This window comes from Somniosus microcephalus, chromosome 28 (genome assembly GCF_052327205.1).
Source record: "Somniosus microcephalus isolate GS21.2 chromosome 28, FLI_Smic_1.0, whole genome shotgun sequence".
In the NCBI taxonomy this organism is placed as follows: domain Eukaryota; kingdom Metazoa; phylum Chordata; class Chondrichthyes; order Squaliformes; family Somniosidae; genus Somniosus; species Somniosus microcephalus.
Genome location: NC_141014.1, coordinates 31,828,207 through 31,845,235, shown reverse-complemented (window position 1 = coordinate 31,845,235; position 17,029 = coordinate 31,828,207). Strand labels below are relative to the sequence as shown.

The window sequence follows — 17,029 nt, the reverse complement described above, 5'->3', positions numbered from 1 at the left end:
ATTGCTACATGCAAGTTGTCACTCGTTTGTGGCAAGTTCCGAGTAATTAAACCATTCACTGAAATAAGTCACACCGGCACACGGGTTTATCAAGAGCGCACTCTTTTTAAAAAGTGTAATTAACGTATCGCAAACAGATGTTATTGACGACAATTACCGCTACGTTAGAAAGAGTAACAACTTACAGACAACTGGGCGGAGATATTCTCCAGGAGCGGATGCGAGGGCTTGTAAGGGAGGCATTAGGAGTGTGTAATGGGGGTTGGAGGGGCAGTTAAAGAAAAGATGACTTGCATTTCGATAGCGCCTTTCACAACCTCAGGACGTCCCAAAGCGCTTTACAGCCAATGGAGTACTTTTTGAAGTGTAGTCACTGTTGTAATGTAGGAAAAGGGGTGCATTAGGTAACTGGGGTTGGAGGTTCAGTTAAGGGGGTGCATTGGGAGAGTGTAGCTGGGTTGGAGGGTCAGTTAAGGGGTGCATTGGGAGAGTGTAGCTGGTTTGGAGGTTCAGTTAAGGGGGTGCATTGGGAGTGTGTAGCTGGGTTGGAGGGTCAGTTAAGGGGGTGCATTGGGAGTGTGTAGCTGGGTTGGAGGGTCAGTTAAGGGGGTGCATTAGGTGTGTGTAGCTGGGTTGGAATAATTAGAGCTGGGGGACATGTTAGAAGCATATATTCCGATTACCCCAGTCTCTCTTTGCTCTCCTCTGGAGTGAGCTGGTCGAATGACTTCGCGGTCTCTTTCCCCAGGAAAGCATTGTGATCGAACTGGAAGCCTTTCTGATCCTCGTGCTCCCGCTCGTCCAGGTCCTTGGTGTGATGCACCCGGTCCTTCTTCTCCGACGTGGGCTTGCAGAAAGCCAGAGAGGCGCAGGCAGCCAGCAGCCCAAGGAGTCCCAGCGACTTCATCATCACTGCAAAAAGAAAACACAGGGAATGAGAGCGGAGCAGCAAACTAGTAAGTAGCTGGAAAGGCAAGGTGAAGCATTAAAAAAAAAAACCCCACCAAGATCACAAAATGACACAGCACAGAAGGAGGCCGTTTGGCCCATTGCGCCTGTGCCGGCTCTTTGAAAGAGTCCAATTAGTCCCGCTCCGCCCTGCTCTTTCCCCATAAGCCCTGCAAATCTTTCCTTTCAATGGGTCAAAATATTGTCTGGTAACACTCCTGTGAAGCACCTTGGGATGTTTTACTATGTTAAAAGGCACTATATAAATGCAAGTGGTTGAGTATATCCAATTTCTTTTTCAAGAGTTATTATTGAATCTGCTTCCACCGCCCTTTTAAGCAGCACATTCCAGATCGTAACAAAAAAAAAAAATGCTCATATCCCTCATCTGGTTCTTTTGCCAATGATCTTCAATCTGTGTTCTCTGGTTACCGACCCTCCTGCCACTGAAAACAGTTTCTCCAGACATAATCACAAAAAAACCCAGGTTAAACGGATTTTGAAACAATTTAAATTGTGTAAATATAATTAAATGCAAGCCAGATAATATTGAGAAATTGGCATATTTCCTCACTTAGGAAACACAGAACATGCCACATTGCCTGGGTGCAAAGCAACTCACCCACCCCCCTCCCTTATCCAGAGGTTAATGGACGCGTCACCACAGCCAGACCTGAACAATTAAACTGAGATTTCAGCTTTCCTAAGACTTGCATTTATATAGCACCTTTCACGACCACTGGACATCTCAAAGTGCTTTACAGCCAATGAAGTACTTCTGGAGTGTAGTCACTGTTGTAATGTATACAGAGTTAGACTTTAATATTAATGTGAATTACTAACCGAAAATCACACTGAACAGGACTAGACAGAGACAATTCTAAAACGTTTGATAGAATGAATATGGAGTGAAAGTTTCAGATTTATTTCTCGTCTCCTTTTTGCACCATGCATTTTTCCCAGGAATATTTTCCCTCTAGCCTAAAAAAAAAGTGTTTATAAATAATTATTTTTCCACATTCAAACCTATTTAAAAAAAATCTTGTTAAATACATCAATGCCAAAAAATCACTGTGGCTTCAAAAATCTGCGAGTTGGAAAGGCGTGAATTTTATGCAAAAATGCAGTTTGCGAGCTTAAGCGAAAATAACTGTCCTTGCAACCGGTTGGGTGTGTTAAGACAAGTGTCTGGGCAGTGCAGTCCGTTTGTCTGCCTGCTTTATCGATTGTAGGTTAAAACAAAGCTTAGAGCATGCATAGCAATAGGGGAGACGTTGCAGACTTGGGGGGTCTCTGAGTGGGTTTTGCAAAAATCCTCCGCTCTATTTTTAATATTACAGACCAGACACAATCTATAGAAACCTTTTGGGAAGTTTTCAAAACAATCTCCCCTCTCCCAAATCATTGCAATTCAATTTAACAGAAAGCAGCATTGCCATTTAATCCACATTCTACCAGCTTAAAACAATAACATTCGTTCCGAAACTTTAAGGAACTTTTTAGAAAACTTTTTTAACAAGGAATAAAATCTAACATTTAACAAAGTGCTTAAATGTCAGGAAAGTGGCAGTGAAACACAATTTTGCTAGGTGTAAAAAAAGTCAACATGAACTATTTGTAAACTTTAAAACATCCTTCCAAACTTTGTTATATTTAAAAAAAAGTTAAATGCACAACTGTATTAAAAAAATTAAAGTTTAATACCTGCGATTTTTGTAATGCAAGTTGAAATCTAATTTTTTCTGATAAATCTCACCCGTTATCAGAGCGTGTGATAAGATGCTGAAATTATGCAACTCGGTCTCTGCAGAAAGTTATAACTCTGACCAGAGAAGGGGTGGTGAGATTACCCAATCGCCGCTAACCTTTCATTCTGTGAACTCAGCCCGCAAATTTGTCACGAGCCCTGTGATTGGCGGAGTTCACTCGGCTTGACGTCGTGCCACTGAAGGCTTTCTGATTGGTCGGGAACCGCCACGTTGCCAGGAGTACGAGTGACTGCGCCTGCGCCATGGGCGCACTGCCTTCTGGTACTTGTAGTTAAAAAAAAAAATTACTAAGCAACAACTTGCATTTATTTAGCACCTTTAACGTCCCAAAGCAAATAGAAGATTACGGGAGGGGAAAAAAAGTGAGTAAAAAGGACGAGAATGCTCTGCCACTCATTATTGATCGACGGCTAAAACATCCAATCACAATTATGTGGGGTTTTGAGTGATGTTCGTTCAGCCAATGAAAATGAGGGAGCGACGCGGGGGCCCCGCCCAGCGCTCGTCGGTAGAAAGACCAATCAGGATTAAGTTGGTGCTTGAGTGATGTTCTCTCAGCCAATGGAAATGAAGCTGCGGCGCGCGGGCGGCCCCCGCCCTGCGCCGGTCGGAGATAGACCAATCAAGATTAAGCTGGTGCTTGAGTGATGTGCTCTCAGCCAATGGAAATGAGGCGGCGGCGCGGGGCGCCCGCACAGCGCCGGTCGGTAGTGGAACCAATCAGGATTCTCAGGAGCGAGGTCTTGGTCCCGCCCCGCCACTGATTGGCTGGCCGGGTTAGGGCGGGAGGGTGTTGTCCGCAGGCGGGAGGCTAGAGGCGCCACAAGCCCAGAGAGACAGAACATAGTTAAATACTAACTAAATTATAAAATATTAACCAATAAGTCAGTCTTAAAATAAAACAATACCTATTCAGGGTAGGTGACAGCTTTTTACCCGAAAAAAAGAGGTGAGGAATAAAATATAAAAAAAAATAATTGTGAGCAAAAAAAAAACCCTTTAACATAGTTTATAAATGATGTTTCTGTCAGAATTTGCTGCATTTTACCTGTGGCCAGGTTAGCATTAAGAAGGGAAATAACAACAGAAAATGCTGGAAAAACTCAGCAAGTCAGGCAACATCTGTGGAGAGAAATTTGAGTTGACGTTTCGGGTTTGACCCTTCTTCATTGCTATCGTACTAGCATTAAGGAGGGGGTTGTCACTGCTGATTATTTTAAAGCCAAGACAATTGTTTGCATCAAAATTCTGGGGAGTCCCAGTTAAATTTTGCGCAAACTCCCTATTTTTTTTGCATTGCTATCAATATATAGGGATGCTTAATAGGTCTGAGGCTGAAGCAGACTGTTTGCAACCTTTGGTGCCGTATTTGACCCCGATGTGAGCTTCCGACCACATAGCCGCACCATTGTCAAGACTGCCTATTTCCACCTCCGGAATATCGCCTGACTCTGCCACCTCCGCTCACCGGCTGCTGGAAAGCTCATCCATGCCTTTGTTACCTCTAGACTTGACTATTCCAATGCTCTCCTAGCCGACCTTCCAACCAACATAAACTTAAGAGGACATCCAAAATTCTGCTACCCGTGTCCTAACTCGCACCAAGTCCCGTTCACCCGTCAACCCCCCCCCGGTGCTCGCTGATCTACATTGGCTCCCGGTCCGGCGACGCCTCGATTTTAGGCGCCAGCCAAGGGCTCAGTACCCTCGCCCCTGCATCAGAAGGTCGTGGGTTTGAGTCCCCACACCAGAAGCTTGAGCACAAAATTCCCGGCCGACTCTCCAGTGCAGTACTGAGGGAGTGCTGCACTGTCGGAGGTGCCATCTTTCGGATGAGACGTTCAACCGAGGCCCCCGTCTGCTCTCGGGTGAACGTAAAAAAAATCCCATGGCCACTATTTCATAGAAGAGCAGGGGAGGCCCTGGTGTCCTGCCCAATATGTGTGTGGGATCTTGCTGTGTGCAAATTGGCTGCCGCGTTTCCTACATTACAACAGTGACTACACTTCAAAAAAGTACTTCATTGGCTGTGAAGCACTTTGGGACGTCCTGAGGCCGTGAAAGGGGCTGTGTAAATGCGAGTCTTTCTTTAAAATTCTCATCCTTGTTTTCAAATCCCATCATGGCCTCACCTCTCCCTATAATGTGGATAAATGTGAGGTTATCCACTTTGGTGGCAAAAACTGGAAGGCAGATTATTATCTGAATGGCAATAGATTGGGAGAAGGGGAAGTGCAACGAGACCTGGGTGTCCTTGTGCACCAGTCGCTGAAGGTAAGCATGCAGGTGCAGCAGGCGGTTAAGAAGGCAAATGGTATGTTGGCCTTCATAGCGAGAGGATTCGAGTACAGGAACAAGGATGTCTTGCTGCAGTTGTACCGGGCCTTGGTGAGACCGCACCTTGAGTATTGTGTGCAGTTTTGGTCACCTTATCTGAGGAAGGATGTTCTTGCCATGGAGGGAGTGCAGCGAAGATTCACCAGACTGATACCTGGGATGGCAGGAATGACGTATGAGGAGAGATTGGGTCGATTGGGCTTATACTCGCTGGAGTTTAGAAGAATGAGAGGGGATCTCATTGAAACTTATAAAATTCTAACAGGGCTAGACAGACTAGATGCAGGAAGGATGTTCCCGATGGCGGGGGAGTCCAGAACCAGGGGTCACAGTCTAAGGATAAGGGGATTTAGGACAGAGATGAGGAGGAATTTCTTCACCCAGAGAGTGGTGAACCTGTGGAATTCTCTACCACAGAAGGCAGTGGAGGCCAATTCATTAAATATATTCAAGAAGGAGTTAGATATATTTCTTAAGGCTAAAGGGATCAAGGGATATGGGGAGAAAGCAGGGACAGGGTACTGAATTTGGATGATCAGCCATGATCTCATTAAATGGCGGAGCAGGCTCGAGGGGCCGAATGGCCGACTCCTGCTCCTATCTTCTATGTTTCGATCTCTGTATTCGCCTCCTGATCTCTGTGCTCCTCCAATTCTGGCCTCTTGCGCATCCCCGATTTCCATCACCCCACCATATGCATCCATGCATTCAGCTGTCTAGGTCCTAAGCTCTGGAATTCCTTCCCTAAACCTCTCCGCCCCTCTACCTCTCCTTTAAGCCTTAAAACCTACTTCTTTGACCAAGCTTTGGTCACCTACCCTAATGTCTCCTTAAATAAAAACAGAACATGCTGGAAATACTCAGCAGGTCTGGCAGCATCTGTGGCGAGAGAAACAGTCAACGTTTCAGATCGATGACCTTTCATCAGAACTGGAAAAGTTTAGAGACGGTAATAGGTTTTAAGCAAGTACAGAGGCGGGGAAAGGGGGGGGGGAATACAAAAGGGAAGGTCTGCGTTAGGGTGAAAGGCAGGAGAGATTAAATGACAAAAAGGATGATGGTGCGAGGCAAACGGGGGTGATAATGGGACAAGTAAAGAAACAAAAGACGGTTCTAGATGAGGTGTAAATGGGAATAGCAGAATCATTACCAACAGCTGCTGTCTGGAAAAAATGGGGGCAGAGGTTATGATCTGAAATTGTTGAACTCGATGTTGAGGCTGGAAGGCTGTAAAGTGCCTAATCGAAAGATGAGGTGCTGTTCCTCGAGCTTCCATTAGTGCAGGCGGCCGAGGACAGAGTGGTCCTTCCCTTCAGACCTTCGCTTTTGTTCGTTCTTCCCCTTCCTCCCCTTTCCCTGTCTGTGCTTGCTTAAAACCTGCTCAATGTCTCTTCACCCCCCACAGACCTTCCCTTTTGTTCTTTCATCCCCTCCCCCATTTCCCAGCCCCCAAACTTGCGTTTTAATCTGTTTCATTTCCTGCTTTTTTTCTCAGTCCTGACGAAGGGTCTTCGACCTGAAACGTCGACTCTGTTTCTCTCTCCACGGATGTTGCCTGGCCTGCTGAGTTTTTCCAGCGTTTTCTGTTGTTATTTCGGATTTCCAGCATCCGCAGTATTTTGCTATCCTGTTACATCTCTATTAGTTAAACTGCCCATGGACAATTGATGAATATTGGTATTTTTATATAAAGATACCAGTTCTGATGAAAGGTCATCAACCTGAAACGTTAACTCTGTTTCTTTCCCCACAGATGCTGCCTGACCTGCTGAGTATTTCTGACATGTTCTGTTTTTATTTTAGATTACCACCATCTGCAGTTGCTCCAATAGCTCCTTATGTGGCATACAAGTATTACGTTCATGTGAAGTACGTTGGGATGTTTTATTATGTTAAAGGCACTATATAAATGCAAGTTGTTTTTATATATAATTGCATTTCTTGTGTATATGCACACTTCCTGTTTAACTTCTTGTCATAATATTTGGCCATGATTTTATGTCTACGTTTAACATTAACACTGCATGTATAAAAATTTAGAATGGTAATCCTGTATGTAAACAGTTTCCTGTAACACTGTAGTTGCAGGTTGTGGCCAGTAGGTGATGTTGTGGCGCGAGTTTCTCAAGTCTCTTCCAAGTCTGTCACCATCTTTATATTCATCAGTTGTCCATGGGCAGTTTAACTAATAGAAATGTTAGCTTTATTTTTCTGACATTTGCTAAGTCTCTAATTTTTCCTCCATCCTTGCCTCTCCCTTTTGATCTCGCTAGGCTAGACACCTGTCGTGGCTGACAGGGTAGGTGGCCCTCTTACTTCTAAGCCTCCGACAGTGCTGCTCTGAATCTGTTGCAGGGAAGGTTTGGTTGGAAAGCAGCCCCTTTTTCCGTTTTATTATTCCCTTCACTCAATGGCTCGTCACAGCTGAATTGGACTGAAATCTGGACCTTGGTAGAGCAGAGATGACACCTATGCTGAGGAACCAGATAGCCTAGTTATTAATTGTTATAATTTAGACAAAAAAGGGGGAAAGAAGTAATTTCCTCTGTACAGAACCGGATAGGTGCAAGGGATGTAAAAATGCACTGCCTGTATCCGGTTTCGCAATAGGGAAAAAAACTACTGTCCTACTTCATCCTGATGACTATAAATTGAAAAATAAAATGAGTTTTGTAATGAGCAGGGATGTCAAGGGTGAATCCTTACCAGCAATAAGATTAAAAGAGAGAGACTGCAACTCTTATCGCAACTTTGTTGAGTGTCCAACATGTTGACTGTCAGAATAATCTTGTGTTGTCCAAAAGTGTGGAAGTGATCTGAGCTGAGTGTCCTTTCTCACATCTCTTATCACTTTCTTCTACTTCTGCAACATTGCCAGCATCTGCCACAACCTCGCCCCAACCGCTCCCCAAACTCTTTCTCGCGCCTTTATCACCTTGAGGCATGATTTCTATAATTATCTCCCAGCTGGCTTCCACCTTCTACAAATTTCAACTCATTTGAGAATGCCGCAGTCTTAAGTTTTAAAGGAATCTTTTCCTTTGATGCAAAAGCAGACCCTTTGAAGGTTGTCGTTGGGAAACACAGATTACGGAAAACCTTTTGCTAACGGGCTAGAAAAAGAGTATTATGTTAGGGGCGTTTCCAGAATCCCAGCATAATGGGTCGAGGGGATGAGTATCATCTCGGTGACGTTTATAACTTCTGACAATCAATCATTTTGAGACAATCATTGCCAAGAGAAATTCACATAGGATAGCAATATGGAGGACCCCATGGAAAGAAACAATGGACTGAATTTTATGCCGATAGATATGCATTGAAACAACAAAGAAAAGTTATTTAAGTCAGACATTCCCCGTAGAGACACCATCTGCAGTCTTTCATTTTGACGAGGGAGGACAGATTCAACTCTAGCCATTTTAAAAACTATATAAAGGCATTGGTAAAACTGAAAGATGGCTTGTATGTAGACCGAATGCTTGCCAGCATGTTGGCCACATTGCACAGGAGCATTGGCGCTATGCTAAATGTGCTTGAGCCTTAAGTTTCTTCTGAAAGAACTGGTGTACTCCACAATCTGAAGAAAAATGTTTAACCTTCATTTAACTGCTGGAAAAGTTACAGCTTTTGACTGGACTGGACTGGACTGTCATTTACTGTACATTCTGACCACAATCTCCGAGTTTGGTTAAACTCTAGGCGAGTTTGTTCCCACATGGGCCAGGCCATTCAATTCAAATACAAGCATCTTTTGACAAGAACATATGTTTGTTGCAATGGAGCATCACGTGGCAGGACTATAACAGATGTTCTGACGGAGGGTCATCGACCTGAAACGTTAACTCTGTTTCTCTCTCCACAGATGCTGCCTGACCTGCTGAGTATCTCCAGCATTTTCTGTTTTTATTTCAGATTTCCAGCATCTGCAGTATTTTCTCTTTCTATAACAGATGTGGCTAGATTGCGGATTGATGGTGGCATGCTCCGGCGTTGTCTCCCTGATCCCATACACCTCTCTACCTCCTCTTCTTTCAAAGTCTTAAAAACCCAGCTCTTTTTGACCAAGCTCTTTTGGTCACCCCTCTTCCTTGTTTGGCTCAACATCATTTTTAAAAAATTACACCATGGCGAAGCGTGTGGGGTTGTTTTTCTGTGTTAAAGCCGCTTTATGAATGCAAGTTGTCGTGGTCGTTATTTCTGGCCTGTCGTGTTAACCCTCAGACTGCTTTCTAACAAAAAAAATGGTTTAAGTTGGGAGATGCTTTTTGCAACTTAATACATTTTTTTTCCTTGGGGAGTTTGAGGTATAGTGTGCATATGTCCCATCAGTATGGAATTTGGGGCTCAGTGCATTACAACCCAGTGATAGAGAGAATCTGTATTTCAGTAAAACGTTACAGCTCTTGCTCGCACTTGTAAGAAAATGCTATGATGTCTTGCTTCAAAACATAAAATCTTTTTCATACGAGTTTCACATAGGCCAAATATTGCGTATTTAAAATGAAACTCCATTGTTAGCTCCACTTTGAAAAGAACGCTTTTGTCTTTGTGCAGGGGAAGGGAGAAAATTACACAAACACCGTTAAGTGTAGGTAGCCCACCTCTGTTAACAGGGCTGCTTGTAACCAGAATAAAATCAGAACCATTTTGTTTGGCTAGTACCATTGGTTGCTGAAATGATGATGTAAGCGAGTTTGTCACTGATACATCAGACAGAGGGAACTAGTGTGTTATCGCCACAATCATTTCAAGAGTGAGTGTTATGCCACATGAAAACTTCAATAGGCTTTGTTTCAGACCTGGCCTAGTAAACAACTCTCAAGGCAGCAAAGGGACAGCTGTCTGCATCCCATTCACTCAAGTGAAAGATAGAAATAGAATTATTGTGACCAAAATGAAGCATTTTTCCTGCTTTATTTTTAGCTGTGGTGAATTATATTAATTGCTTCCTTTTTTCATACATTATAAATGCGATTAAAGCCAGATTCAATATAAGAAATGTCCAAGTCTGGCTGATATATATATGAAGTGTCTGTTTGTATAGTTCAGGGAGGCCTTCATATGCAAATGAGTATTGCTACTGTTATTTTAGAACGGGAAAATCTCAGTTAATCCAAAATGGTTGAAAAGGGTTAATCCATTCCCAGGAAGAAAGGCTAAAGCATTCAATTCAAATACAAACATCTTTTGTGTCTTTTAAAGTATGTGTTTGACAGCTGTATTTGGGTTTGAGCGATACATTTTTGATTTCCTTTGTTCCAGTCAAAGCTGAAAGAATTTTGAAAGGACACCTTGGGGAGTACAAGGCCAGTTGTTCACTCCTTATGAAGTCATCAGAAATATAGAGGCAAAGAGGCTTCGTGGAAGGTTAGCAATGAACCCAAGTAAGACTATGGCCGGGGACCCTGTTTCAGGTCCAGTTTTACGTTGAGTTATAGTGCAGGGGATGTGTGTTTGTTATTTTCTATGTTTTTGTGCAGAACTAGTTAAACTCTGCATGTTACTGTAAATCTGCTGTTTAGCTTTATTCTTGTTACTTAGATTTCTTAACGTTAAAAACACTGTTAGTTTAATGCCGAAGCCATTGCCAGATAGTATTCATTCTACTGTTTTCAGAAGTAAGGGAAATCACGTGATATTGGAATATAGCGACAAGTGTTTCTGTTTGAACCCCCCCCCCCCGGGCTCACCACCTAGACACAATTGCCTAGCTATTGGGCATGCAAAGGCACGCTCCAATTCTTAGGGAGTGAGGGCTTGCATACAGGAGCAGTCATTGGCACTGAGCACAAGGAAAATATCGGAGGTAAATGTCCAGAAACATGAACGGTTATGGCCATAATTCTTAGCTGGTTGCAAAGTATTGGGTGGTATTCCAAGAAACATGCTGCTTTGATCAAGGGTGGAAAACGCAGCTGTGGAGATTAAGTATTAGTGTGGTTGGCCATTCCTAGTCTAGCGTTCCCCTGTTTCAGCTAGTTGTATTCCATGTTACAGCAGTGAGATAGAACTCTGTGGGCAGAAGCATGCCCATGCTACGATTTTCAAGGACTCGGTGAAAAGATTCTGAAATGGACTTTTAATATTTGAGACATCATTATTTTATTTTTCGGAAACAGTTTAAAGTATTATGCCAGTCAAACTTTTTGTTGTGAATTGTCTCTCAAATATCCTGCCGGACGCTGTGTCTAGACTCGCATGTGTAGAATGGCTACTTGGGTGAAGGGCAACGGGACCTCCGGCTATTGAATTGTACGCCAGCTTGAGTTGCCACCTTCAGGGGAAAAGGGGAGAAAACTGTAGAAGTGGGGGGGGTGGGGGGTGGGAAGAAACAAGAAAGGAGTTGCTAGGCTTGTAACATATACTTGTCTTGTTTCCTTTGCAAATAACAGATGAAGCCAATGGAGGAAGATGAGGTACCATTGAGGATAAATACTTTCACCCTGATTCCAAGCCAGAAATACAGAAGAAGTTGCAGACATCTGCAATCCAAGAAGGATGGTGACAAGCTGGAAAACTTTCACGTACAGTATAACTGTGGCTACTTCCAGTTAATACCGGTTGAAATCTTTCACAAGGTGTTGTGTTATCTTTCAGGTACAATTACCACAATACATATGTTTTTAAGAAAATCATAGCTTTCTTTTTTTACTCTTTTATTGATTTCTCCCCCCCCGTCTTAATTTCCTTCCCCATCTCTTCTAAAGATCTTGACTCATGCTGGGATAAAGTTCCGTAGGCAGCCCCACCAGTACCTTGTCCAAGTGGCCATAAATTGCAGACGAGCCTGGATAGTGATGGTCAGCAGTTTATTCGGCATCACAGCCAAGCTCTATCCTGCTCTCCCTCGATGTCCACGGACTCTCAAACTTTCCATCAAGGTCCACTAAACATTAATCAAGAGTGGGAACCCTGGATGGTTTTTCAATCTCCCCTAACCCAGGAGCGCTGAGTGTAATTATAACTATAGTATAGACTGAGGAAATCAAGCTTGAGATCTTCTTGGCCTATAGTATCAGTACCACACTGGGAGATGTACTGTAATTAGTTAAATTAGTGTCAGCCATGGCTCAGTGGGTAGCACTCTCGCCTCTGATGTCAGAAGGTTGTGAGTTCCAAGTCCCACTCTAGAGACTTGAGCACAAAAATCTAGGCTGACGCTCCCAGTGCAGTGCTGAGGGAGTGCTGTACTGTCAGAGGTGCCGTCTTTCAGATGAGACGTTAAACCGAGGCCCTGTCTGCCCCCTCGGGTGGACATAAATGATCCCGTGGCACTATTTGGAAAAAGAACAGGGGAGTTCGCCCCGGTGCTCTGGTCAATATTTATCCCTCAATCAACATCACTAAAACAGATTATCCAGTCATTATCACATTGCTGTTTGTGGGAGCTTGCTGTGCTCAAATTGGCTGCTGCGTTTCCTACATTCCAACAGTGACTACACTCCAAAAGTACTTCATTGGCTGTAAAGCCCTTTGGGACGTCCTGTAGTCGTAAGTCTTTCCTTTTTTTTAAATTACTGTTATCCAAATTAGGTGTCAGTAGGATGTCTTAAAGAGTCATCCCTGGTGAAGTAACTTGCAGCCAATGTTACCAGGTTTGTAAGCACTAATGATTACTGATACGATTATGCCATTGTATCACTGGTTTTGTTTGCATTATGTTCCTAAAAACTAAAAGATCAGCATGGAAGCTGCATGATAGATAAAGTCACTGCCCGATGTAGTACTGAGCCATACAGACCAGAAGCCCCTATGTTCGATTCTTGATCTGCTCCTCAGTTCGTTAATCTCAGGCAAGTTCCCATTCCTGATCACTTTATGTGGATTTTTCAGCGAGTACAAGATTGAAGTCTCCCGTGTTTGAACAGCCACTTGATGGCATCCAGAGCTGTTGCCGTGTTTGGAGCTCTATTCGGCAAGAGTTGGAGCTTTTGGAAGATATGGGGAGAAAATTGGAAGAAGGGAAAAAACACTTGGCTGCACCAGCCTATATTTCTGGTACAGTTTTGGCACATGTGGCATAATATACTGAGTCGCCAATGCTAGTGCCACAGTGGAGGTATGCAGGTTTCACTCCTTCTGCCTATAAGTTTCTAATCCAGCTGTAACGAGGTGCTGACTGTCGGTCAAAACTTTCCCACAGGTGACAGATAACTTGTGCAGTTGCTGCTGCTGCAGGCCTTCTAATGTTGGACTTTGACAGAACCTCTGAAGTAAGTTGCCCGTCTGCCCTCGGGTCGCAGTGCACGGATAGGCCTGTGCGACCTGTGCAGAGAGAAAAGGGAGACCTAATGGAGGGACTTTATGCCTTTTTTTTAAAAATAAAGTAAAATCTTGCAAGTGTGGTCATCAAATATGGCATCTTACTTTTTCACCCTGTTTTCGCAGTGACAGACATCAGTGTTCTGAGCATGGCGTCAAAAGTGGTTGGCACTCAGGTTGTGGGTTATATCGCCACTTCATCTGGGATCAGGCGGCTTTTATTGGAGGGATTCCACTCTACCGATGTTTCTAAGAAAGCAATTGCGATGGAACACTACAGATCCTTAGGTAACATCCTAATGCAGGGTAAGACATACTGGATGGCGCTTAAAGTCGCCCTTTAAAGCTTGCAAGTCATTGTGATTCCTCTACCCCTGAAGACCGATTTGCTGGGGTACTGATCCACAGGCATTCGCCACCCACCAGCCCCCTGTTCAAATGGCATTCTTCATGGGAAGCAGAAATTTAATTTGTACCAGCAGCGTAAAGGGAGAGGTTAGGAGAATTTTTTTCAAGCAAGTGGTTATTGAAGCTGATTCAGTTACACTCGATGAAGAAAAATATAAAAGGATTGGGGAAAGAGCAGCAAAATGGCACTGTAGTGCTTAGCTCCAATCTGGAATTAGCTGTGGCACAGGCACAATGGGCAGAAACGGCCTCCTTCTTTGCTGAAATTGCTATGATTCTATGACACGTGAGTGTACATAGTTGCGTTGGCAGATTATTTGATAATCAGCTGAGCCCAATTCAGTTCTCTCAACATATACACATGTACACAATTAACAGGAGTCACATTGTGTCGATTAAGAGCAGAATTCCTGGCTGGGTTTTGAGTGCAACTAACAGAAAAGGGTTATATAATATTAGTGGCAACTTCAGAAAGGTCACTAAATATCAGTTAAGAGTGGGAGCCCAGTCTGATTTTTCCTCTTCCCAGGAGTACTGAATTTTAAGGAGGGTCATACATAGAATTGCAAAGAATTTACAGCACAGAAACAGGCCATTCGGCCCAACAGGTCTATGCTGGTGTTTATGCTCCACACGAGCTTCCTCCCAATATTTACTTCATCTCACCCTAACAACATCTCCTTCTATTCCTTTCTCCCTCATGTGTTTATCTAACTTCCCTTAAATGTATCTGTGCTATTCACCCCAACTATTCATGTGGTAGCGAGTTCCACATTCTCACCACTCTCTGGGTAAAAAAGTTTCTCCTGAATTCCTTACTGGATTTATTAGTGACTATCTTATATTTCTGACCCCTAGTTTTGGACTCCCCCCACCCCCCACAAGTGGAGACATCTTCTCTACGTCTACCCTATCAAAGCCCGTCATAATTTTAAAGACCTCTATCAGGTCACCTCAGTCTTTTTTCTAGAGAAAGGAGCCTATTTACTGATGCCCTCCCCCAATTCTCCCATGTACTAGTGCCCACTCTATTCCTCCATTTACTGGTGCCCACTCTATTCCTCCATTTACTGGTGCCCTTCCCCTATTTACTAGTGCCCTCCCCCAATTCTCCCATGTACTAGTGCCCACTCTATTCCTCCATTTACTGGTGCCCACTCTATTCCTCCATTTACTGGTGCCCTTCCCCTATTTACTAGTGCCCTCCCCCAATTCTCCCATGTACTAGTGCCCACTCTATTCCTCCATTTACTAGTGCCCACTCTATTCCTCCATTTACTGGTGCCCACTCTATTCCTCCATTTACTGGTGCCCTTCCCCTATTTACTAGTGCCCTCCCCCAATTCTCCCATGTACTAGTGCCCACTCTATTCCTCCACTTACTGGTGCCCACTCTATTCCTCCATTTACTGGTGCCCTTCCCCTATTTACTAGTGCCCTCCCCCAATTCTCCCATGTACTAGTGCCCACTCTATTCCTCCATTTACTGGTGCCCACTCTATTCCTCCATTTACTGGTGCCCTTCCCCAATTCTCCCATTTACTGGTGCCCACTCTATTCCTCCATTTACTGGTGCCCTTCCCCTATTTACTAGTGCCCTCTCCCAATTCTCCTATTTACTGGTGCCCACTCTATTCCTCCATTTACTGGTGCCCTTCCCCTATTTACTAGTGCCCTCTCCCAATTCTCCCATTTACTAGTGCCCACTCTATTCCTCCATTTACTGATGCCCTTCCCCTATTTACTAGTGCCCTCTCCCAATTCTCCCATTTACTAGTGCCCACTCTATTCCTCCATTTACTGGTGCCCTTCCCCTATTTACTAGTGCCCTCCCCCAATTCTCCCATTTACTGGTGCCCACTCTATTCCTCCATTTACTGGTGCCCTTCCCCTATTTACTGGTGCCCTCCCCCAATTCTCCCATTTACTGGTGGCCTCACTGAAGGAGGAGAGACCAATTCTCGCACCCAATAGCTTCTTCAACTGAGATCATCTAATTCACCAAGGACTGAAAGTGGATTGGAACTAGCAGTATGCATTTTGCAATCACAACCCTATCAATCTGTGGCACTATGTTACCACAATAGTAATTTTTGGTTTCTTCCACCCAGGTTTGCTGTTTAAAAGATGTACCCTTCTGCTGCCCACGAAGGAGAGACTAAAATTTGTGCATAACCAGTTATTAAAGGTAAGATGCCACGATTGTAAAGATTTTACTATTGCAGCGTACATGGAAAACTATAAATGATAGAGCTAGTGTCAAGTCTGTTGATCCATGGCGCAATCTAAACTGTTCCAGTGTAATTTTTACTGGTTGGCAAATACTGCAGTTTGGGTTGAATGACATTATTGTGCCAAATTTATACCCTCTATAAAACCTCCAGAAGATGTTAAATATGCTAAAAAAAAAAACAGAATGTGTTGAGAACATCCTAAATGCACCTGCATAGTGTACCTGATTCATATAAACCAGCAAGGTTCCAGGTTCAACAAAAACAATGACCCCTTGTGTGGCAAGTGAAATGTTGCCATCGTTTATAATGCTTATATATCTTGTAACCTATTAAAAATAGTTAGAACAGCAACATTTCTTTATATCTCTGTTTCTGAAAGAAAACTCAAACAGCAGAAATTTTTTTAAGGTGAGTGGCAAATTTGGGAAGGACTGTACATTGTTCTGATTTTAATGGGAGGTTCTGAATTTAAGTATGTTTATCTAAGCTGAACCTTTGCACTAATTATTGTTGCAGATCTGTTCGGAAAGGAAGGAAATTTGCCAATTAATTGAATTGTTAAGTTTTATATTTCTTCAGTATAAAAAAGCAGATCCTAAACAAGTAGTACAGTCTGCCATTTGATATACTGTGATAAGTATCTCTTTTGAAAGGAAATATTTTATAACTCTTAATAATGAAGAAAATAGAAGAAACTGGGGCACGCTCCACCCACTGGTACCTGAAAATGGTATCACACGGCATCGGACTCTGGATTTGCGTGTTACAAGTAAGCTCGCTGACTGCTTGGGCTCGATTTTAATAGCCCTGAGGGGGCGGGTTTGGAGGCGGGTCAGCTGCGAAAATCAGAAAAAATGGCTTCAGACTGCCAACCCGCCTCCATCCCGCCCCCACACGAGTTTCATGTCTGTTCAGCTGCTCCCAAACTGACCTGACTGCAACCGGTGGGACAGGTAGTTAAGGCAGTTAAGAGCCTGTTAACTGCCTTGACAATCCGATTTTTTGATAGTGGTTTCCCATTTTCGTGCCTCTGGCTCCTGTTTCCCATCGTGTCAGAAACAGTCCAGC

The 17,029-nt window shown here is 43.6% G+C and overlaps 1 protein-coding gene across 1 annotated transcript in view; it reads left to right on the top strand.

Annotated features, from left to right (window-relative positions):
* Positions 1-11,449: 11,449 nt before the first annotated feature.
* The window catches only part of LOC147099508 (F-box only protein 47-like), a 50,990-nt gene continuing 45,410 nt past the window's right edge, over positions 11,450-17,029 (top strand). The window contains exons 1-3 of the mRNA XM_085969705.1: positions 11,450-11,654; positions 13,446-13,625; positions 15,839-15,915. Of these exons, the coding sequence (XP_085825831.1) occupies positions 11,450-11,654; positions 13,446-13,625; positions 15,839-15,915 (462 nt within the window). The remainder of the gene's footprint in view (positions 11,655-13,445; positions 13,626-15,838; positions 15,916-17,029) is intronic.